Below are 25,510 nucleotides of genomic sequence, written 5' to 3' on the forward strand. Positions count from 1 at the left end.
TGCTCACACCTTCGTTTGATGCGCCACGTAGAGAGCATTCTTACTGCCTTTGTAATCTTGGTCCAGTGAACTAACGTCTTGGAACTTGCGTTTTCTCCAAGAAAAATAGAGGTGAAAAATCCTATCTTATAGGACCGGGGCCTAAGTGAAATAATGTATCCCTGGTGCTTATCAGAGTGTCTGACACTTGGTAAGAACGCCTTAGCAATTAGAAACAACCCCAAAAATGCCCTTTGACGGGAAATTGGGTAAAGGAACCGCACTGTATTCACACAGCAGAGTATTAGCAGCTAAAACGAATGCACTGCAGCAAGACACAATCCTGGATGCCCCCTAGCAGCATAGCTAGTTCCAGCAACTAGAACAAAGAGTAAGTCCTGAAACATTACACGGAGCATGATACACACTATAAAGTTAACAACAACCAAAATTGGGACTTCTCTGGGGGTCCAAGGGTTAAGAATCTGCCTTCCAATGCAAGAGAGACAGGTTCGATCCCTAGTCAGGGAACTAAGATCCTGCGTCCCTCGACTACTGAGCACACGGGCTCTAGAACCTGTATGTCACAGCCCACATGCTGCAATTGAGACCTGACACAGCCAAATAGATAAATTAATTTTTTTAATCTAAAATAAATCATCTGCTTTTTTTTTTTTTTAATCATCTGCTTTTTAAGCACATAGAGAGATGGAGTAAAGGAAAGTGGGGACATGATGTTTGAGGTGGAGGAACACAGGCATGGGTGGGAAGTAACTAACCTCTAGGTTGTTGTTAAGATCCTAGCTTTGTTTTCTTTGTTTTGGTTTCATGGGTGCTTAATATTATTATTTTTTTAAAAATAATCAACTAAAGAAATGCAAGTCATGAACTACTAGCAACGGTGTGTCCTGCTGTGAGGGTTAGAGTTGCCCCACTTCCCTGAGGTTTCGTGCTCAGGTTGTGTAGACAATCTGAGTTCCTTCACCTTTGATCTTAAGCACGTGATAAGGACCCCTGAGCCTGTGTGTCCTCCTTCACAGGGATAGCAGACACATTTGCAGAGTCGCTTTTACTAGAGAATTCTTCTCTTGTCCATGCGATGCACATATGTCTGAGTACTAACCAAACATCCCCGTTTCCATGCTTTGATGTTTCCAATAATGGAGTTAAGGAAGTTAGTAACAATCACAGAACGTTAGTGCCAAAAGGACCTCAGAGACCTGTTCGCTGTTTTAAAATGAGGAATCTGAGGCCTGCACCTCACCCATGCTAACAAATGGTGCTGTCTCTATGAGGATCACGAATCACATGAATTTAAATAGAGACCACTTGATTAACTAATTAAATATTCATTACCCTCCTGTTGTATCCAAGGCGATAAATGCTAAAAACTCTAACCCAAAAATTTCTACAGGGAACACAAAACCCTAAAAGTGCCATCTTTATGAAATATCTTGGAGTTTCCTAGGGAAACTAATGGTGCTAATGATAAAGAACCCACCTACCAATGCAGGAGACATAAGAGATGCGGGTTCCACCCCTGGGTGGGGAAGATCCCCTGGAGAAGGAAATGGCAACCCACTCCAGTATTCTTGCCTGGAGAAGCCCATAGACAGAGGATAATGGTGGGATACAGTCTGTAGGGTCACAAAGAGTCAGACACGACTGAAGTGACTCAGCAGGCCGGCAGGCATTTATATTAAGATACATAAACGTATTGTTTGCTCAGTCATGTCCAACTCTGTGTGACCCCATGGGTTGTAGCCTACCAGATGAGATCATCCAGGCAAGAATACTGGAGTGAATAGCCATTCCCTTCTCCAGGGGATCTTCCTGACCCAAGGATCGAACCTGGGTCTGAGATTTATATATAAATATCTTCATGCCTTTCCTGTCTGGGACCCAGAGCTATTCAACAAACTCATCTGCTGAAAACTTGGCTAAGAATAGGAAGGATGCCCCCAAAAGTGTCTGAGCAGCCATGGTGGGTACCAGAATATTCATGTTTCCCACTAACAAGAATCCCCCTGGGCTCGCCTTTGGAGCCTGTTATGCTAACTTTAGACACAACTCTAACAAGGTTGCCTGTGCTGCTCTGAAGCATGGCATCAAAGCAGAAACTAAGAAGAAAGTGGAAAGAGGACTGATACCTTCTCTGACAAGGAGAAATGAAAGGAAGAGCTCAAAAGCAGGCAAAGAAAGCCTGGAGTTTAAGGTCCTTTTGCTTAAAGAGAGCCAGCTCTAACCATCTTAGAGGCTCCGGGGCTATCCCAGTATTACAGAAGAGCGTTGTGATTTAAGGTGAGGAGAGTGGCTGCTGGTCGTCAAGTGAAAGCTAAGTAATGTTTGAGATATACAGCTATTCAAGAGTATACGGTTTAGAAGACTTGCATCCAGAGTGGCTCAAATGAACGACATTTTGGCACTTAAAGAAGGAAAGCCGTAAGAAATCTGGAAAAACTCAACTTTGCAAAATGGCTTTTCTGTCCACCCAGAAAAAGAGAAGAGACTGTTTAATCTCTGTCATCATCCAAGATTCTGCCCTGCCTGTGTAAAATGCAGTGAGAGAGGACCTGTTTCTGAAACAGGACGTCTGCCTTATTTGAATGATCATATTTGTTGCTGTTCAGTAGCGTCCAACTCTCTGCAGCTGCATGGACTGCAGCACGCCAGGCTTCCCTGTCCTTCACCATCTCCCAGAGCTTGCTCAGACTCATGTCCATTGAACCAGTGATGCCATCCAACCATCCTGTCCTCTGTTATCCTCTTCTCCTTCCTGCCTTCAATCTTTGCCAGCATCAGAGTCTTTTCCAGTGAGTCGGCTCACGCATCAGGTGGCCAAAGTATTGGAGCTTCAGCTTCAACCTCAGCCCTTCCAATGAATATTGAGGACTGATTTCCTTTAGGATGGACTGGCTGGATCTCCTTGAAGTCCAAGGGACTCTCAATAATCTTCTCTAACACCACAGTTCAAAAGCATCAATTCTTCGCCATTCAGCCTTCTTTATGGGGTCCAACTCTCACATCCATACCTGACTACTGGAAAGGATGGCAAAAATTAGATTATATACATGAAAGTGCCTTAGAACTGTGAAAGTTGATGCTGATATCAGATATTTTCATTCTTTTTCTTTTATATCAGAGCTGATATTATTTTAAACCTAGGTCTTACACACAGGGGAAGCCTCCTTTAAGCCTTATTATCTGTCCTGGGAGGCCTGAAGGGTTTCCAGTCACTCGTGCCCCTCTCCGTTGCCCCTGCAGGGAATGTCAGGTAAGGTTGCCCACCACACCTAGACGAGAGTGGAAGAGGCTCTTCCAGAGCCACTCCTCCCCCCACCCCCAGCCACTAAACCAGTAGGCAGTAATGTCAAGTGAAAGAAATTCTGGACCATGTGTCTCTTACCCCAGCATCCTGAACCGCCTTGGAACACCCACAGCTCTTTGCCAGGTCGAAACTACTGTCATTAAGACCACATTGCCCCCAAGTCCTTCCCCTCCCATCCGTGATCTCTCCTTACCTTCTTAGTTTTGCCCCCACCAACCATGCCCATCTCGCTGAGGATACTGTTAAATAGCAAAGAACAGGGAATCAGGGCCGAGGGCTGCTCAGACATGCCTCCTCACTTACTCCACATTACAGTGGAATTTCAGTTCCAAAAAGGCACATTTGCTGTCACCAGTATCAAAGACGTTTAGGGGCAAGGTCAGGTTCTTGGCTCGTCTGCAGCCAGTGCACAGCCATACAGTCAGCTGAATACCGTGCTCACACCTTTGTAAAATACACATTTTAATATCATAATTAGGATATGTTTTTTAATGAATCTTTTAAAAAATATTTATGTATTTTATTTTTGGCTGCACTGGGTCTTAGTTGTGGCATGCAGGCTCTTCCGTGTAGAGCACAGACTTAGTTGCCCCAGGGCATATGGGATCTTAGTTCCCCGACCAGGGATCGAACCCACGTCCCCTGCATTGGAAGGTGGATTCTTAACCACTGGACTGCCAATGAAATCCCAGGATATATTTTCTTGTTATACTTACACACAGCATTGAAATATGCCACGTGCTGCTTACCTGTCCTTTTTGTTTTAATTACAGATGTGTATCCAAGGGAAAAAAAAAAAAGGGCACACACTTCCCAGTAACCCCAACATAAATAATATGTACACTGAAAGGAAATTGTGTCCCTTAAGTTGTGGAAACTGATAGGCTATTATGAAACACATGTGTAGGATTACTCTCATGACATTTAGCCTTAGTATGACTTCAGAGCACTTCAGTGGAAAAGTCTGCAAAAAAGAAATGACTGCCCCAAAGTTTAGACGCTCGGCATTTTTGACCTGAGGGAACTGGGAAACATTGAAAATATGCACTTAACTACTCTTTGTTTTTCAGCATGCACATCTCTGAAAGCCAACAAGAATTCTTCAGAATGCTGGATGAAAAAATTGAAAAGGTAAGAAGTGAAGTAACTGCATATTTCAAGGGGACTGTTGCCTCATGAGTTAAGAGGAACAACATTCTGGTGTCTGTGGTACAAAGCTGTTCTTGCAAGGGGATGGTTAGAATTAACAGCAGTCACCCCACACACACAACTCAGAAGGTGGCTGTGAGAAGGGTTAATGTATGACTGAGCTTCCCAGGATCCTGGGCTATGGCTGATCTTTCACTGAAGCGTGGAAACTCAGAGTGAGACTGGTGAGAGCCTTTGCCTAAAAAGTGTTGCCATCATTGTGTGTTGTCCACCCCTGATGCCCTGCTCTGTTCTCAGGCTGCAGGCAAGGAGGTCCTTAGTGCCTGCTTACTACATGCCCAGGGCTTCTTTGACTTCTTTACAGACGTCACAAACATGTTGCAGTCGATACCTGCTTGAGGGAGCTGGCCATGAGACAAGTAATACGTGTATTTTACAAACAAACTGAGGCTTAGAATGCCTGAGTATAACTTAGCCAGGTTTGCAAAGCTAATAGCGGTAGAGTTAGAATTCCAGCCCATGTCTGTCTGACTCCAAAGCAGAACCTCCAAGTCACTTCTCCATACGGGTGTGGATTTTATAATGACGGGAAGATTCAAAGTTGATCCATGTGGAAATTTAACCCATATTTATGCTCTCAGAGTGCCATATGCAAATCAACTGAATGAAGAGTAGAATATGGTAATCATTAAAGGTTTGCATGCTCATAGAATTTCAGTTTATCACTGCAGGGAGTGAATTTTAAATGCTAAAGTCATACATCTGAGAACTGTAATTTGAAAGCCTTATTCTAAAGAAGAGTTAAATTCTAAATTCAGAACATATCCCAACTATGGTTAAGGCATCACAGACCAAGTTTACTTTTGAAATGTTTTCCATTTTAATTTTTATTTCTTTTTTATGGTTTGTGGTCCTTGAGTATTTCTTCATGAATTCCTAGGTTATGTATTTATCAGTCAGTGGAAGATAATGAAGAAAGTCTTAAATTGATCTTTATTTCAGTAGCAGACTCCACTCTGAGGTAGACCCCTGCCCCAAAAGAATCATTATAAAATTTTCTAATGCACCATTAAAAGACCAGCATATATTACCAATGTAAAAAATAGAAATGGGTAATGAATTAAAATAATAATTTAATCTATAGTGTTCATCGGCTGTGCTCACATACTCATTTGAGTATACATTTTTCTTTTTTACTTTTAGTGAAATTTTAGCTTATGCATGACTTTTTAGATTGAAAACATCATCTAAGAATAATTAGCAATTTTCACATATTGATTCAAAAGCTGACTAACTTGCTGATAGCATTTTGTTTTCAGTAAAGAGAAACCTAAAAAGAAACATTTTGTTCCCACTCTAATGGTGAAGATTTTTTTTCTCTGTTTGGATTATTTCTCCTGCACTAACATTTTGGCAATAAAAATATATGCTTATTAGTTAGAGGTAATCTGCAAAAATTGAAACCTAAATTGTAAGTTATCTTTTTAAGCAACATTTATAAACCCTGAAAAAGTGTTTAAAATTATCTAATCTCTTTCCAGTGTGTCTCCATAATTGAAATTCTACCTCTTGTTACTCAAAACTGAAATTCATTGTTCTCATCTGGAATTCAATTTCCTGTCTTACTTTGCATCTAAGGTGTAGACAGTCATATGTTTAGTGCAACAAAAGCGAAGTTTATAACTTGATCATTTGTTTGGTGTAACTTTCCTTGGACAAAGGAGAATTAGATTCAGCATAAACAGTGTTCCCACTATATATTGAACACATTCATATTCAAAAAAGGAGCGGTTATATAATCTGTGATTATTGCCCAGTTACAGGTTTCTAAGGGAGTTTTCTATCAACTCTGAGCCAAACTTTCCTGTTTCTCCTCCCTTACCTAAAGTTCATCCTTCTGAATTTTGTGAATATGCTATCCTTTGTATCATCTAAATATTAAGCCTCCCTCAAATTAAAATATTTTGTCATAATATATATGTTTGGCCTAATATAATCTTCACAATAGTTTACATAACCAAAATTGGAAGTTGCATTCTTGTGAACTATTTTGCTGACTTTTTAACCATTGCTAAGTATTTCTTTGCTCCAGTTAGCATGTGGACAATCATAAATGCAATTCAAAACTATTCTTTAGGTTTTATGTTGTTGTTGTTCAGTCGCTAAGTTGTATTCAATTCTTTGCGACCCCAGGAACTTCCACGTCCCTGTCCTTCAGTATCTCCTGGCATTTGCTCAGACTCATGTCCATTGAGTCAGTGATGCCATCCAACCATCTCATCCTCTGTCACTCCGTTTGCCTTTTGCCTTGACTCTTTCCCAGCATCAGGCTCTTTTCCAGTAAATCAGCTCACCTTATCAGATGGCCTAAGTATTGGAGCTTCAGCTGTAGCCATGGTCCTTCTAATAAATATTCAGGGTTGATTTCCTTTAGGATTGACTGGTTTGATCTCCTTGCAGTCCAAGGGACTCTAAAGACTCTTCTCCAACACCACAGTTCAAAAGCATCACTTCTTCCGTGTTCAGTCTTCTTTATGGTACAACTTTCACATCCATACATGACTACTGGAAAAACCATAGCTTTGACTAGATGGACCTTTGTCAGCAAAGTAATGTCTCTGCTTTTTAATACATTATCTAGGTTTGCCATGGCTTTTCTTCCAAGGAGCAAGCGTCTTTTAATTTCAAGTCTGTAGTCACCATCCGCAGTGATTTTGGAACCCAAGAAAATAAAACTTGTCATTGCTTCCACTTTTTCCAAATTTATTTGCCCAGAAGTGATGGGACCAGATGCCATGATCTTAGTTTTTTGAATATTGATTTTCTAGCCAGCTTTTTCACTCGCCTCTTTCACCTTCATCAAGATGCTCTTCAGTTCCTCTTCACTTTCTGCCATTAGAGTGGTGTCATCTGCATATCTGAGGTTGTTGATATTTCTCCCGGCAATCTTGGTTCCAGCTTGTGATTCATCCAGCCCAGCATTTCACATGATGTATTCTGCATAGAAGTTAAATAAGCAGGGTGACAATATACCACCTTGAGGTACTCCTTTCCCAGTTTTGAACCAGCCAGTTGTTCCATGTCCAGTTCTAACTGTTGCTTCTTGACACACATACAGGTTTCTCAGGAAACAGGTAAGGTGGTGTAGTATTCCCATCACTTTAAGAATTTTCCACAGTTTGTTGTGATCTACCTAGTCAAAGATTTTAGTGTAGTCAATGAAGCAGAAGTAAATGTTTTTCTGGAATTCCCTTGCTTTCTCTATGATCCAATAAATGTTGGCAATTTGATCTTTGGTTCCTTTGCCTTTTCTAAATCCAGCTTGCACATCTGGGAGTTCTCAGTTCACATACTGTTGAAGCCTAGCTTGAAGGATTTTGAGCATAACCTTACTAGCATGGGAAATGAGTGCAGTTGTCCAATAGTGTAAACATTCTTTGGCATTGCCCTTCTTTGAGATTGGAATGAAAACTGACCTTTTCCAGTCCATGGTTCCTGCCGAGTTTTCCAAATTTGCTGACATATTGAGTGCAGCACTTTAACTGCATCATCTTTTAGGATTTTAAATAGTTCAGCTGGAATTCCATCATCTCCACTAGCACTACCTTTGTTTGTTTTATGGGGTTGACTTAAAAAATTAAACTCAGAGCTTCATGCTGAAAATTGGACTCATTCTGAAAGGGCTTGATTTTTGAGATTTAATTTTTCTCTGGATTCCTTTTTTTCTTCCTTAAATTGTTAAGAAGCAAAGCTGAGTGAATCTGTAGTGATTTAAACCTGCCCTTCCTTGATTCATCCTTTGTATTTATTGAATGTCTCCAGGGCATGATACCTTTCAGCTCTCCTCTCCATACCAAAAGAAATCTCTGCTCTGTCTCCTCAAGGTATATGCAAAAGTACCATTGATATAAGGAAACAAAGATGATATTTATTGTGAAATTTCGTATGGATGACTCTACTTCCCGAGTGGCATAGTGGTAAAGAATCCACCTGCCAATGCAGGAGATGCAAGAGACATGGATCAGGCAGATCACCTGGAGGAGGAAATGGCAACCCACTCCAGTATTCTTGCCTGGAAAATACCATGGATGAGGACCCTGGCAGGCTACATGGGGTCGCAAAGAGTCGGACACAACTGAGCACGCGCACATGTACACACACACACACACACACACACACACACAACTTCAGAAATAATCATGGTGCCAAGCTGCAGTTTACTTCTGCACCACAACTGGGCAAGCAGTATTGTAAGAAGTTATCTGTGGCAAAGAAAAGCAAGAAGCAAAAATGAATTAATTATTTAGCACTTATGAGTACCAGGCATTATGCGATGACTCAGGATAGAAAAACAGGAAATGGGGGATACAAAATAAGTAGGAAACAGTCCCTTGCCTTGAGGAGCTCAGTTCTAAAAGCAAATGTCTTTGAAAAGGTAATTATTTTAAGCATGGAGGAGTCCTTCACCCAGCACGCCCACCTCCACTATCACCGAGAGTCAGGTGTTCCTTTATTGAATGCAGATGTTTCAGGAGTCAAGTGCTGAAACTTGAGGTCCATGAACCAGGCAGTTGGGATTCTTTGGCCACTTGACACCGTCTCACTCTGCTGGCATGAGGAAAGTGAAGACACTGAACTGCATCTGAAGATGACCATGGGAGCAGTTTTTATCAGGAGAGCAATGAGAGTTCACAAGAGCATTATAACCTCTGATCTACATTTCCTTTTCCTTTTGGAAAGTGAAAATCCTGTGAAACAATGAGAGCACCTCATTTATCTTTACCTCATTATTTTTTACTCAAGTACTTACCTGTTATTCTGTGACAATCTGTAGTTGTGCCTGACAATTCACAGGCTCCTGAATCTTATGTAAAGTGATGACATTTGCCTAGTATTGCATCTTAAAGAAAATGACGGTTCACTGCAGAGGAAGATAATGATTTTAAACTTGTCTTTCAGTATAATCAGAGGAGAAAGAAGAGATCTAGATTATTAAAACGTGGCCCTGTGGAGGAGTTTTTGAATATGATACCAATGACAGATCGCATCAGATTTTAATATATGCTTTCTAAAATAAAATATTTAAATTTACTTGTAAGAAGAAGAAAAAGTAAATACATTTTTAAAGTATCTGCCTTAAGAGTATCTTTTCCAGGCAAACACAGGGATTTATGTTTTGTTTTAGGAAGATTTAAGAACAGCAGCCAATGACTGGGAAATCTTTTGCCTTCTGAAAGAGAACTCTGAATATTAAATAAAGAATGTCTCGGCACAGAGCTATTTGCATCTAGTTAGTTTTCCTCAAGCAAGGCATCTTAAGTGTTGCATCATGGGCATCTTTTGGGAATTTTGTTAAAGTTATAAAAACACTCCCTATAAAAAGGCACATGCTATCATATACACAACATTCTGAAGTAAAACTTTAGAGTTTATATCTCTCTGGAGCCTGCCCTTGGTCCCCAGGCAAAGAACCTGTGCATTTCACTGGTATGCTTTGCTCAGATCCAGGGCCTGATGACACCCATGAGCACCCATGAGTCTCATCAGCATCTCGTCTTATTCATGTGTATCTCTGACTTAAAAGAAAATTAGGAAACCAAGCACAGATTAACTCCAACACAACCCTGTCTGCTTCCTTTCTCATCTCCCTTCTCCTCTTTGAAAACAGCTCATAGTACTTCACCACCCCCGCCCATGGGTGAGCCGTCAGCGTGCACTGCACTTCACATATTCCTGTACAATTTTAAGACTCTGCCTCTGTTGACCGGAACTATTCAATATGACATTTTGAGGAAATGTCTGAGAAAGAGCAGCGTGTGGATTTTAAATCAGCTGATTTTTAAAGATGCTTATCTGTAGACCTCTACATCTATGGCAAAATCATTTATACTCAGAAAATGTTTGGGTTTGTGAAATGGCCTGAGTTCCTTGGCCCCAGAACTAGTTGGTGAGAAAGATCACGATAAGTCTGCATTTCTAAGTTTATTTCAAGGGCTCCTTTTCTTAATATTATGTCAGAACTCCGTTATGAATCAGTGTGTCGCAGATCAAAAGGTGTTTGCTTTCCATCTGGTGAAGAGACTGACTTGTGTGTAATTATGAGCTGTGATTCTGGGTTCTATGTATAAACCATTCCTGTAGTAGAGAGTTTAACCTCAGAGCTGCTGTAGAATCGAAGATGCTGTCTGGCACCGGCAGGTGATGATAGGCTTTACCTTCAGGCGGTGCATTTAGAGGTTTGCCCACCAGTGATGGGAAACACGGGACTGTTTTATCAAATCCTGAACAGTGTCACCCGGCCTGCCCCATGTGTACAGATGAAGTCATAGCTTATCCCTCCCAGCCAGCTTGCCAGTTCTGGTAATAACCCGGACCTTCAACACTGGCAAAGAGATGCTTTTGGCGGCCTGCGTATTTTGGAAGTGGGCTGGGCTGCCAGTATCATTGCATCGAACAGTTCCTTGCTCCACAGCAAACACAACAGGGCCCTGCTTTTGCTAATAACCGGACCATTCCTGTGTCTCCTTTCCCTTCATCCCCCGCCTCGCCTACTCTCTGCCCTGTATGCATCTTGCCTCATTCATCGGCCAAATTAAAGCTGTGATTACAACGGTAAGGACGTGACTCAGCCCTGTTTTGTTTCTCTCCCTACTACATAGCTTTATGCAGGTGACTTCTTACTGGAATTCAAGTTGAAATGTACCACGTACGTGCCTGCGTGCCGTCACTTCAGTCATGTCTGACTCTTTGTGACCCCATGGACTATAGCCCGCCAGGCTCCTCTGTCCATGGGATTCTCCAGGCAAGAGTTCTCGAGTGGGTTGCTATTTCCTCCTCCAGGAGATCTTCCCCACCCAGGGATTGAACCTGCATCTCTTACATCTCCTGCATTGGCAGCAGGTTCTTTACCACTCATGCCACCCACTTAGTCACGATGGTAATAGGTGCAGGAACCACTGGTGATGTGTATGCACACCGTGGGCTTTGAGGATCCCCGCGTTCCCCAGCATCCCAGGTAGCTACTAGTCATGGGGGACACAGCCAAGTAAAATAAAGCGGGCGGCAAGCCTAGAAGAAATACAGCACAACCAGTCTCCACTCACTTTCTTTTTTTCTGGAGGGCTTGATTTTCAGAGAATTCTCGAGGTTCTGTCAGCCTGGCACCTGAGAGAGTAGCAAAGGAGAGAAGAGTGCAGGTTCCAGAACAAGGGAGTACAAGAATGCAGACAAAAACCATGCCTTTTTTATGAATGTGGTGAGGCTGACTGTGCTCTGAACTCAGCGGCAACATGGGGCACAGCTGGTGAATGGTGCCGTTTTGCTGGATGTGCAAGGGAGGACCGCCCGAGAAGCCCCTCAGCAGGGAGACAGTGACGCAGGCTTGAGTCATTTTCTTGCCTTGTTCCCTATTGGCTTCTCCTTCCCATCCTCTTCCTCGGCTGTCTGCTTCCCTTCCTCCCATGGCTTTTCCACTGTTCGCCTCTAGCAGCCAGGGGACATTGCTTTAGCCATGCAGAGAACACCAGGGGACAGAGAGAGGAGAGTGCCAACCTCTGTAACTGCTGATGTTTTATTTAAGAATCTCGAAAAGGACTCGAAGCTTTACACAGATGGTATCCTAAGGACGAACACTGGATCTTATTCGTGTGTGTTTCCCTCAAACCTAGCAGAAGGCCTAGCAGAGGGTTAGAACGCATTCTCCCCAGCCGTGGGCCCAGGACACGCGCTCCTCACTGCGCTCCGGGCCTTCTCTCCCTTGTATCTGGCTCGTTCACTGCCCTGTGCCTTCTGCAGGCAGGGACCTCCCATCCGTAGCTGCAGTCCTCTTCCTGGCCAAATGCATGTGCTTCCTCTTCTGAAAGCAGTCCTGCTTCCTGTGCCTTTTCCTCACCCCTCTGTGTAGGAAGAAAGGAATGGAACCAGCTTGTCATACTCTCCTGTCTCTGGTTGGCTAGCCCATGGAGCAGGAAGAGAGTCAAACCCAACATTCTCCACTCTCTCCATCTGTGACTGGGTGGGCCAGTCGCCATCCATTAGGCCTCACTGGGGGATGGGAGGTAGGCGAGGGAATAAGGAGAGGTTGCTGGGTTCTCTAATCCAGGAAGAACTCTGCTTCTCGTTGACCAACTTCTCTCAGTTAAAAACTGTAAGGAAAGGAGTTGTGTGCTTAGCTCCCAAAACCTCTAGCCATGTTCAAAACAAATTCTAGGGTATGAGAAATTTTTTCAGAACAAAGAGCTCTAAAATTTGTCTGGAAAGCACATCTTTTTCAAGAGGCATATCAGGGCCCAGTGGCTAAGGCTCTGCTCCCAATGCAGGGAGGTTCTGTCCCTGGTCAGGAACTAGATTCCACATGCCATGCCACAACTAAAGATTCTGCATGCCTTAGCGAAGATAGAAGACCCCATGTGCTGCAGCTAAGACCTGGTACAGTCAAATAAATAAATCAAAATTAAAAAAATTTAAGGCATATGGGTTGAAATCCCAGACTTGCTAAAGCCATTGTCCTGAAGGAAGTGAGTCTTAAAGGAGACGTATGAGGCTTCGTGTCCTACAGGAAGTGAATCCTAGGGGGAACCCACGAGTCTCCAGTCCACCAAGTGCATTCCCCTGGTGAGGGGCGAGGGCGTGGTATTGAAATCTTAACTCTTAATGCATGCTGCTGCTGCTGCTAAGTCACGTCAGTCGTGTCCGATTCTGTGTGACCCCTTAGACGGCAGCCCACCAGGCTCCCATCCCTGGGATTCTGTAGGCAAGAATACTGAGAATAGACTAATTGAAGACATCTCTTTGAATTAAATCCATCAAGTGACCTGGAAATCTTCTGCAAAAATACCACATATTTTTATAGTGTTTTATTTTATCATTGTGAGGAATCAGGTATAACCGGGGAAATTGTTATAATATTAAGTGAAAAAAAATTTAATTGTGTCTATCATAGGACTGAAACTATATAAAAATGGTACACATATGGTCAGAGGTTTAAGTGAAACTTTGAAAGCCTTCTGATTTATTAGGAAGACAGGTTTCCAAGAAAATTTTTTAATTTAATTTCAATTTTGATTGATGGTTTTCTTATAAAACAAGAACAATTTTATAAAATGGCCTTTTGGAGAAGTCTGGTCCCATCTGGAGAGAAATCTTTCTTAAAATGAAAATCATATCTGCTGTTTGAGCTCTTAGGAAGAGGGCCTCTGAACCCACTGATGATAATTGTATTTTCTGTGACAAGAGTGGGCAGAATAGAGCCTATGGGCCAAATCTAGCCCACCAGACAAGCATAGCTTTTATGTGTTTAAATGGTTGAGGGGAACAAAATGCAGAATAATATTTTCTGATATGTGAAACATTATGTGAAGTTCCAACTTCAGTGTCTACAAATAAAGTTTTATTGGAACACAACCATGCTGTTTCTTTTACTTTTATCTTTTGCATTTTTGGCTGCCTTCATGCTTATAAGTTGCATCAGAGACCCTTTGGAATGCAAAGCCTAGAATATTTACTGTTTGGCCCTTCACAGAGAAAGTCTCCAATCCCTGGCTTAAGACATGGCATCCCGAGTCCTGTATCCTTACTTTGCTCTGTCCTCAGTCTTGCTCACCTCCTCATGGGGAAAAGAAAATCATTGAAGTCACCTGAGTGCCAACATCTAACAAAACTTGAGAAATAGCTCCCTTACAGCTTCTAAAATATCCTCCTTTTTGCCAGTAGAATGAAGATCTGGGTTTAAGAAACACTTCATGTGTGCTTGCTCAGTCGCTCAGTCATGTCCAACTCTTTGTGACTCTGTGGACTGTAACTCACCTGGCTGGATTTCCCAGACAGGAATACTGGAGTGGGTTGCCATTTCAGGGGATCTTCCTGACCCAGGGATGAAACCTGAGTCTCCTGAGTCTTCTGCATTGGCAGGTGGATTCTTTACCAATGAGCCTCTTGGGAAGCCCAATAAATACTTCATGGGGGTTTTTTAAGCTGTTTAGTTAATACATTCTCTCTTGAAAATGAAAAGGTCAGTCTACTAGGATTCTTGTCACTGTGCTTATTATCATGGTAATCATTCCTATATATGGTCAAAGAAGCAGTCAGAGGCTGTCATACTCCTCCCATTCATTACTAACGAGATCTTTTTCCAACTGAAATAATAACGCGCGAGTCTAATTAGAATAAAGCTCATTACAAACAGGCATGGCCATTAATGCCTCGATTGAGGCATTAATGAAATAAGCCGGGGGAGGAGACTTGAACAGCGCAGCTAATTATGTCTGCTTTTCTTCAGCATTACCTCAAAACTTGTTATAAATTGCTGTTGGGCTGTAAACGAAAATGCTGCTGAAACACTCCCTGGTTGAAGAGGCTCTGACACTTGCAGCCCCAAGGAAGAGGTGGGGGATTGGGGGGCATCTGCTCCTGGCCCACAGCCCTACAGGAGGAGGAGTGAACAGCAGCCCCTGGGGGTGTCCTGCGTTTCACTCTTCCACTCTTTTCCTGTCTCCTCCGCATCATCTTTGTTCTGGATTCTGGCTGGTAGTTCACACATGTTCAAGGTGTGGAATGCAGCTTTCATGGCCCTGTATTCTTGGTTCAAGGATGGAGCTTTAATGTCAAGATTCCCACAGAAACTTAGATTCAGAGTTGCTGCTAGATGGTGATACATGGGAAATTTTCTGTGGGAAAAGGTATTTGATGGACAGAGAATCAGGATGGCCCATTAAATTCTGCACCGCAATACAGCTGAGGCAATCGTGTTTCATTAATCAAGACGTTCTTTAGTGCCCAGAAAGCCAGACCATCCCCCAGTGCAGGGTAAGGGGCTTCCAAAGAAGGATGACTGAATCAAGGAACAGAAACTCAGTAAGCCCACGATTAGGAAGAGAGAGGAGGAAGATGAATCACGTAAAGGAAGCAGGCAGGAGGTAAGAGAGTTAACATAATGCACAGGCCAGAAACCTACGGAGGTTCCCAGTGTCCTTCAGAGGGGTATGGGGAGAGGAGGAGGAATTCTTCATTTGTCAGGTAGCCTGCTTTATGATGAGCTTAACAACTCATGTGCTGTGCTATGCCCAATTGCTACAATCATGTCCAACTCTTTGCGACCCCATGGACTGTAGCCTGCCAGGCTCCTCTCTCCATGGAATTCTCCATGGACTGTAGCCCACCAGGCTCCCCTGTCCATGGGATTCTCCAGGCAAGAATACTGGAGTGGGTTGCCATGCCCTCCTCCAGAGGATCTTCCCTACCGAAGAATTAAACCAGGGTCTCCTGCTCTGCAGGTGGATTCTTTACCACAGGAGCTTCCACGGAAGTGTGCTTCCATATAAAAATAAGCCTTGTTAAAGCAAACTTCTCTGAACTGCACAAGGATTCCATTAACTGTTCAAAAAGACAAAGATGAGAGTGCAGTTCTCCTCGGTTCCCTTACTCTGCTGCTCTCCCCGGGTGCCCCTTCCCAGTGAACTCTTTTACTTTATCAGCAAGATAAAAAAACAAAGATGAATAAGAGACGTGCTCTGTTCTGCACCCTGTAGTAAGGGAAACAAACATTTGGGCTACAATTACTATAAGGCGTGGTGGTGGGATGGAAGGACCACCAAGAGGGGAAAAGACCAAGTCTCCCTAAAGCTCTTACTTGATGATGTTGGAACATGATCATAAGACTCAGTAGCTAAGTGAAGGCGGGGGCTTCGCTCTCATACTCCCTCCTCCTCAGCCTTCTCTTGCTGTGCTGTGTTTAGTTGCTCAGTCGTGTCGGACTCTGCGACCACATGGACTGTAGCCCATCAGGCTTCTCTGTCCATGGGGATTCTCCACACAAGAATACTGGAGTGGGTTGCCATTCCCTCCTCCAGGGGACCTTCCCAACCGAGGGATCGAACCCAGGTCTCCCGAACTGCAGGCAGACTCTTTACTGTCTGAGCTGCCAGGGAAGCCCTTTGGATTTTAGTAAATTTACCAAACTGTGTGACCATCAGTACAACTCAGTTTTAGAACATTTCCATCACATCAGCAAGATCCCTCCTGCCTGCTTACAGCCAGTCCCCTTTCCTACCTCCAGCCCCAGAGAACCAATCTGTATATATATTTTTTAAATGTATTTAGGTTTTATCATTCCTATTAATTAACAATAGCAATGATTGCTGTAATAAGGGTGTGAACAACTTTATGACTCATAATACATATTACAAACTATTTTCCAAAGCAGCCATACCATTTTACGAGACTGTAGAGTTGCATTTCATTGTGTGCTCTCAAGAATTTTTAAATAGTATCTAATTGTTTTCCTTTGTATTTTTTGATGACAGAAACAGACCATTTTTTTATTTGTGTGTTTACGGACTTTATTTGTTCTGTTTCCACTTTGTGCCCTTCCCTCTTACTGAGATCCTCTTAAGTTAATTTTTTATTGGTATGAGCTTCTCATATAACTTGTCATTTACATATTGTATGCTGCTGGTATTTTCCCCACTGAGGTTTGCCTTTTTATTTTATTCTTTTTTTTTTTTTTTTGATATATGCAAAGGTTCATTTTTACATGATCAAATATGTCCATCTTTTTATTTTTCTTTGTGATCTTTGTCCATGCCTTTGAGACGAGAGCTATTTCCCTCTCAAGAGCTCTGACAGCAGTTCAGTTTTATCTTCTGTTTTGTCTTGTTAAGAATTAACATTGTTTTTCTTGGAATCTGTCACTTCTGGTGACCTCCTTTGTCAAATACTTAATGCTTACCTATTTTAGGCTGTATTACTAGGATATCTGATTCTGTGCCAGTGATTTTTTTGATGGGTGCACTAAGAATGAGAAAACTGACACATATGCAAGAGAGGGAGACCTGGGAGGAAACCTTGTTATTCGCAGGTAACGGACCAGGGGATGCTATCAGTCTGGGAGGACCCAGCCTCCGGTTGCTAAGGCCCCAAGTCCACCATTCTGTGGGAATTACAGGGAGGCAGCATTTGGGCTCAGCTCTCAAACACTTTAATGGGCAGCTTGGGAAAGTATCTGACATATTCCAGTGAAAAAGAGGAGGCTCCCTGCCCATAATGTGGTCATTGGAGGTCTGTTCCATGTTAGGTGCGAGGTCAGAGAGGAAGACCTCCAGGTCTTCTTCCAACTCCAGAATCTCAGATCTCTCTAGATACTGTTCCTGCTTTCATTTATTCAACAAATATTTATTGAGCATCTAATATGTCACTGGTGCTCGTCTAAGCCCTGGGGATGCAGCAGTGCAGAAAACAGTTTCTGCCACTGGATACTTCTATTCAAGGGGAAGACAGTCAGTAAAGAAACAAATTCATATATTCATAATGTCAGGTAAAGATAGGTAATACAAGTAAAAATGAAGCAGAGTAAGGAGAGCTGTTTTATGTTACAAGCTCAGTGAAGACAATGAGGTGACATTTGAGCAGAGGTCTAAACAAAGCAGGGGCTTCCCTGATAGCTCAGTTGGTAAAGAATCTGCCTGCAATGCAGGAGATGCCGGTTCAATTCCCAGGTCAGGAAGATCCACTGGAGAAGGGATAGGCTACCCACTCCATTCTTGGGCTTCCCTTGTGGCTCAGCTGGTAAAGAATCTGCCTGCAGTGTGGGAGACCTGGGTTTGATCCCTGGGTTGGAAAGATCCCCTGGAGAAGGGAAAGGCTACCCACTCTAGTATTCTGGCCTGGAGAATTCCATGGACTGTATAGTCCATGGGGTTGCAAAGAGTCGGACATGAATGAGCAACTTTCACTAAACAAAGCAAAGTAACAGATGGGGTGAGGTCTGAGGGCAGGAGGAGTCAGCCAGAAAGGAGAAGGAAGGAATAGCATCCAGGCCCTGAGGCCCCACTTGTGTGAGGCCCTGAATGCAGAGAAGCGATCCAGCGGTGAGCCCAATTTCTCACATAGTCAGTTTAATAACAGTTGGATCTGCTGATCTCATTTTTCAGTATCATCATAAGAGCTATAATTTATTAATTCCCATGTGCCAAGCTTTGCTGATCACCTATGTGTGCTGCTGCTGCTGCTAAGTCGCTTCAGTTGTGTCCAACTCTGTGCGACCCCATAGACAGCAGCCCACCAGGCTCCCCGTCCCTGGGATTCTCCAGGCAAGTACACTGGAGTGGGTTGCCATTTCCTTCTCCAATGCATGAAAGTGAAAAGTCAAAGTGAAGCCGCTCAGTCGTGTCCGACTCTTAGTGACCCCATGGACTGCAGCCTACCAGGCTCCTCCATCCATGGGATTTTCCAGGCAAGAGTACTGGAGTGGGGTGCCATGTGTAATGACTGCTAAGTCTCACAACAGCACTGCAAGCTAGGTCCTCCTGTCCCCTTTTACATATGGGAAAATGAGCTCACTGCTTCCTCTTGGGAACTTTTATCTCGGTCCAGACTGCCCCACTGGGGAAGTGCTCAGTTCACAGCTGTCTGTTACATGCTCAGTGTGTACGGATTAGGCCAAATGCACACGTCTATAGAGAAATACTAGAGACTTTTGGGATAAACTCACACCGGAAACTTGACAGCCAGCCCTAGCCTATTTGCCTACTTAACTTGAGGAGAAAAAGTACAGTAGGCATTTAGGAGGAATAATTCCTTTATTTGAAGTCGGTCTCTGAGCTGGTCCTCTTTAAACTAGCAGAATACAACATCATGAGAATGCCCTTTCCTTCACTACACTGTAATATTGCTAATTGTAAGCCTAGACCTTTCAACAAGTAGAAAATCCTTATCCTAGAACCTCAGAAATGTAGGAGTTGACATAAACTTCCGGTTTCCAAGAAAATCATGCAGACAATTGAAGAGGACATGGAAACTACACCGAGTAAGAGTGTGGTCAGGGAAAGTGTTAGTTGCTCAGTCGTGTCTGACTCTTTGCAACCTGTGGACTGTAGCCCACCAGGCTCCTCTGTCCATGGAATTCTGCAGGCAAGAATACTGGAGTGGGTAGCCATTACCTTCTGCACAGGATCCTCCCGATCCAGGGATCGAACCTGGGTCTCCCACACTTAAGGCAGATTCTTTACCATCTGAGCCATGGTAGGCAAAATCTCCTTAAGATTTTTTTGAATCTGCACCACATGCCCCTCTGCTTTTTCAAACAACCCCTCCTTGTCAGCATCATCGTGAGTGTCCATTCTTCACGCTGTGGGGGCCTCGTGGGGACCTGGCTGTCTGTAGCTTTCAGTGTATCCTTTGCACAAGGGCAGAACTGTGTCTACCAGCCCCTAATTCTGGCTGCATAAAGCATCTCTACAAAGACCTCCATTTTGCCATCCCTTTTAGGGGAAAGGCCATGCTTTGGGCTGAGAGAACTGCTGTGTAGCTCCCACACCCAGCTCACTCCTGCTTCCTGTCTTCAACAGCTGAAGGTTTTAAGGTTCTCTTTTTAGCACAGTTCTTTAAACTTTAAGTGAGACATGAAGTCACGCTACAGTAACAAGCTCCTCTCTTGCCCGGTAGAGCCGGTGTGCAGGTGGGGTCCCGCGTGATGCCGAGATGGGGCTGCCTCCGTAAGTTTTCTCAGGCTCCCCTTAAAATGACACTTGGCCATATGGGAGTGCTTACTCTCCATGTTTTTGATTTCCAAGTTTTCTATTCATAAAATAATTGGTTCTCAGAACTGCTGACAGGTGAAAATAACAAAAATAAAACTGATTTGAATTTAGTCATCCACTCACTACAGTCATTAACAAAAGAGGCAAGGATTAGCCCTGTGTTCTGGGCTTCGCTGAGATTTTCCCACAAGTAACAGCGCACAGGACTCCTACCTACTTTGCAGGGTTGGTGTGAATCACCAATGAAATAGTGTCTTCAAAGCAGCTGATGCAATTTTCTTTCTCCTTCTCATAGTCATAATAATAATTTCAGAGGAGCAAATGCTAGGAAAATGAAAGTTGCTGCTTGGGGTTGACACAGAGGGTTTACAGAGATTTGTCCCTTAAAAAGTGGGCACGTTCTTTTTTGTATACAATGATAGATTTTTTAAATTCTAAAGTGCTTTACAATTTTCAGAATTTTACATACATGATTTCATGTAATCTCATAATAATCCTTTTTTCCCCCTACCCCTTAAAAGCGGGCACTTTCTTATGGTAACAGTAATCTTGGAGGGCCTGAAACACTCCCTCTGCATAATCCTGTAACTCATTTACAGAGTTGGAGACTGCTTTATCATTGAGTACCCTAGTTCATGCGAGTGTCTGTCTGTCTGTCTATCTATCATTGCATCCAAGTCCTTCCTTGTGGATGAGGTGTCCTCTGAACCCCACATTGGCCAGCTGGACCTTTGCTCTGATTGAGGCTTTGTAAGAAGGGAACGGACCTAGGTGTCTGGCATAGAAGCTCTATTGGAGCACATGGAGTTCTGGCCCATCTGGGGTGCAAGGCTGAGGTGGGGGGAGGGGTTCCCCGACACCTGGCAGATTACCATTTGTGATGACAGTTCACGCCCCCCATCAGCCACAGGAAAGGTGGTCCCTAATCTCCTGCCATGGCCTGAACAAACACGGGATTCAGCAGCAACAGTAGTAATAACAGAAGCAGCTGATAGTTATTGACCACCCGCTAGATACTATATTTTTCCCATTTGATCCTGATCACAACACAGTGAGACAGAGACCATGATTATCCCTAGGGTGTCGAGGCCTAGTGATGTGCCCAGTGTCATATAACAGTGTATGTGTCCACATACACATGGGGAGAGTCATCTTTCCTTCCCTAATAAAACCTCCATGGAAACTCCGCGAGTCCACATTTCCCCTCCACCCACCCAGCACCCACCCACAGGTCTGCTCTCTGAGCCCGGTGAGTTGTTTCTGATAGATGTGGGTGTGTCCCATTTCCCACAATGGAGAATAAACCCCCCATGCTCCGGGTCCATGAGGACTCCCTAGCTCCCCATTGTGCAGCTCAGGGAGTGTCTCCAGGGTAGTCGAGGCCAACAGCAGCTGGCATCTGCTGGGGCAGTGTCACCAGGGAGGGGTCGGGAAGAAGACTGCTGAGTGCACACTTTTGTCAGGATTGGTCACCCTGCCCAGGAGACATTTTCATACAGCAAGTAGAACAAGCCTAGAGATGGCACCAGGTTCAAAACCTCTGCCAGGAGCAAGGGTGAGAATCGGTAGTGTGATAGAAGAAGCCAAAAGTCTGCTCATTGGTGAATCATCCAACGAGAACAAGCCATCTGGGGCCAGTTAGCATGGGGACAGGCTACCCTCATGCTTTCACAGGCCCTGAAGACTTCATCATGTGGCAACATTTTACTTACCTAACACACGTGTATTTGTGTGTGACACATACAACATGTATAAAGTTATGTGCCAGGCAGGACTGAATCACTCTATTAACTCACTTAATCTTTAGCAGCCAGGTGAAGTTGGTACTGTTGTTATCTTTGTTTTCCAAATGAGGAAAGTGAGACGCAGGGAGATAACGTACTCAGAGTTAATGTCACAAAGCCAGGATGACCACCCAGCCAAGTGGTACAGCCGTGCACTATGGTGATGCTGAACTATTAAGAGAATGTGAGCTACTTCCCAAACAGATGTTGTGACAAAGAAACAAGCCATGCATTTGAGAAATAGTTGTATGCAGACTTATTATTTTCTTTATGTTTTAGATATGTTTAGGAATAAGCCTATTTATTTAGACTTATTTAGAAATAAAAATTTTATTTTTTGTAGGTATTTAGAAAGTTTCATTTTTAAAGGAACTTGTTTCCCCCACAAACTGAAAAATGTAGTGTGTATTTAAAAAGAAAGAGGTTGGGACTTCCCTGGTGGTCCAGTGGTTAAGATTCTGAGTTCCCAATGCAGGGGGCGTGGGTTCAATCCTTAGTTAGGGAACTAAGATCATACATACCGCACAGTACAGCCAAAATAATAATAAGAATTTAATTTCATTAAAGAGCTCCATCTCTGCGCACTGCTGCTAAGCCAGATGTTTTTGCCCCTGCCCCTAGCCATGGTCAAGCCCCACCCCCACGTGTTTCTCTAGGTCTAGGTCATGGGGAGGCTTGGATGAGAAGCACTTCAGACAGTCAGGACATGGCTCCCACTTCTGTTGAAAAGAAGACGTGGCCTATGGTCACTTATACAAAACCCTAAGATGTTAGCACAGGACGTTTGCAGAGACCAAATACCACCTATAAGAAAGTTAAAGATGTGTGCATGACCTGCCAAAGACTGGATGTTGTGTAAAAGCTTTATGACTTTAGAAAACTTCTGGCACTCTCTGGGCTTTGCTTTTCTCATCTGAGAAATGGGAGATGGGACCGTGCATGACACCTAGGGCTGTGGTGGCAGAATAAGCCACCACAGTACTACTTGGAAAGTGCCAAACACGGTACCCAACATGTACTCACGAAACCTGAGCATCGTGTGATGTTCACTGTTCACACCTCTGTAATCCAGGGGTCAAGGGCTAAGTCCTGTTGAGTCAGTATGATTGTCACTCCAGGAAATCAGAAACAACAAACAGAGACACAGACTGAAAGTAACTGGAACTCGGTCACATTAATAGCCTCTCTCAGGAGCCAAGGTCCGCGTCATCCTACATGTATCCTTCCCAACCTTGGTTACTGAGCCTCTTGTTCTTCGGGATACCCTTGTATCTTTCCAATACATTCCTCTTTTTTTTTTTTTTCTTAAAAATAAAGAAAGAAAGGAAGTGGTCAAAGATATAAATAGTATGGATACGTGACTTTATTCAAAACCCTTATCTGTGACACTGTGAGACAGGCAGGGCAGAGACTTGTTCCCATGCTCTGTGAGGGATTACAGATCACAAAACTGTGTGCTTTGACCAAGACAGTCAGTGACGGGACATGTGGAACTTAAATCCCGGACCTAACTGTGCCTTCATAGAGTATATACCCTGCTGGAGAGAGGACGATGTATGTTCAAAAGTAACAACTGGATGTCGTTCTTAAGCCTACAAGTAACCTGTTTTGTATAAGTTCTGGGCTTGGAGATGCAGCTGTGGAATGCTAGCAGCCTGGCCCTAGGAGAAAGGGTCTTGTTCACGGTTCACTTTGTTTTCTCCTCTTCGTGACAAAATGGTCTCCTGAATGGATCATCCATTTGGTGATTATGTGGTGAAAGGCTGAGTCTTGTCTGTGCCTAGAATAATATAAATCCTTACCAATACAAAGTGAAGTGAATGAAAGTGAAAGTAGCTCAGTCATATCCAACTCTTTGCAACCTCATGGACTATACAGGTCACAGAATCCTCCAGGCCAGAATACTGGAGTGGGTATCCTATCCCTTCTCCAGGGGATCTTCCCAACCCAGGGATCCAACCCAGGTCTCCCACATTGCAGGCAGATTCTTAACCAGCTGAGCCACAACAGAAGCCCAAGAATACTGGAGTGTTTATCCTATCCCTTCTCCAAGGGATCTTCCCAACCCAGGAATCAAACCAGGGTCTCCTGCATTGCAGGTGGATTCTTTACCAACTGAGCTATCAGGAAAGCCCTACCAATACAAAACAAAAGCTTATTAGAAGCTTGGTAAAACTTCAAAGTGACGATGTATATACAGTTTACAAGTTGGTCAATGTGTATTTATGACTTACATACCTGGTGCCCAGCAGTCACTGATGGAGCCTGGGTTTCATTGCAGGGAGACAGAAACTGAGAAGATGGATTGCAGGTAACCATCTCAAGCTCTGCTTTGAATTTCTCATTCACATCTTATTCTTTTCTTTTCCTCTCAAGGGTCGAGATTATTGTTCGGAAGAAGAAGACATCACATAGCACCAATCCTACCAGTCAAACCGGGAGCTACTACTGTGTAAATAGGTTACACCCCAGTTGAAATCTTTGCAAAGGTTGGTTCTCTTCAGCGAACAGCACTATAGCAAAAGAAGATCGTTCCATATCGTATGCCCCATTAAATTACAGTGTTTCTTAATGAACTTGCAAAGGAATATTGCTAAAAACAAACAAAAACTGTTATCGAACTTTCTTTGTTGCTGCTAGTTAAAACTTGTTGCAACTTTTCACTTCTCTCAGTGTCCAGGTCTGCAGCAAAATTCTGCAATTTCACCTTAAAGATACTGTTGGTTTTACAGATGCTCTCCAACCTATTTTCTAAAAGACGAGGTAGTGGTGAACTCAGATATCCAACTTCTGTTCTAGACTGGTTCCGCTTCTAAGACAAGCGCCTCCTTCCCCCTCCCTCCTCCCTGCCTCCCCCAGCAGTCCAGAGCCTTGCTTCTCACTGGCAGTGTTGTGCTTTGGAGATGGGATGGTTGCTATGGCAAGCCTAGTTTCTCTGCTGAGAAGAAGTAGAGATGCTATTATCAATTCAAAGCATGTCGTGACATGACTCCTGGAAGTGACATAGGAGCGAGCAGCAGGTGGTTTCATTTCCTGGGTCTCTTAATCAAAGATCAAGCTTGCAACATCAGTTTTGCTCAGATGCAGACGGAAGTGTGATCACAATCATTTTGAATCCCTCTTGCCCACTTTTTTTTCTAAGAAAATAAACATTTTACTGTTTTTATGTATCCTTGTCTTCTCCCATTCATCCAGCTCAGTGTTTTATGATGATCCTGGGTGCGGAAGCTGAGTCCTCCTAGCAATGGCACCTTAATGGCTCCCTACCATCCCATGTACAACCCACCACGCAAGTGCAGTGCTGGCAGTGGTCAGAGGTGATGAGGGGGACACCCCACAGCTCGTTAGGAGGGCCTGAAACCACCCCGTTCCCTTTCACTTTGTCAGCAAATAAACCACCCTACTTCCTAATCCTCTCCCTTCAAGATGTCACGTGAGCCTTGCCACTTCCATTCTCTTGTTGGCAGCACCAGATGGTGCAGTGAAAAGCGTTTGCCGCCTGGAACATGTAGTATTCCATTGACACTGGTGATGATTTCCAGAGATGCGAAAGCCAAAGCCCCGGCCCGTAGTGGGGAACGTGAACTGTGGGTTTGGTAGAGTTTATTTTTCCATATTCTATGAAGAGAATGATCTCTTCTCAAAGACAGAAGTAATATTTTTAACACATGTTGTCACAAGTAAGTAGCAATCAAAAGGAGAAAATAACTTTTGTATTTTTTTAACACGTCCGATAG

At 43.5% G+C, this 25,510-nt stretch overlaps 1 protein-coding gene across 1 annotated transcript in view; it reads left to right on the forward strand.

The window, feature by feature from the left end:
• The window catches only part of C16H1orf21 (chromosome 16 C1orf21 homolog), a 242,193-nt gene extending 217,250 nt beyond the window's left edge, over nucleotides 1-24,943 (forward strand). Inside the window, exons 5-6 of the mRNA XM_061383465.1 lie at nucleotides 4,378-4,438; nucleotides 24,150-24,943. Coding sequence (XP_061239449.1) covers nucleotides 4,378-4,438; nucleotides 24,150-24,188 — 100 coding nt within the window. The 3' untranslated portion in view covers nucleotides 24,189-24,943. The remainder of the gene's footprint in view (nucleotides 1-4,377; nucleotides 4,439-24,149) is intronic.
• The last annotated feature ends 567 nt before the right edge of the window (nucleotides 24,944-25,510 follow it).

This window comes from Bos javanicus, chromosome 16 (genome assembly GCF_032452875.1).
Source record: "Bos javanicus breed banteng chromosome 16, ARS-OSU_banteng_1.0, whole genome shotgun sequence".
In the NCBI taxonomy this organism is placed as follows: Eukaryota; Metazoa; Chordata; class Mammalia; order Artiodactyla; family Bovidae; genus Bos; species Bos javanicus.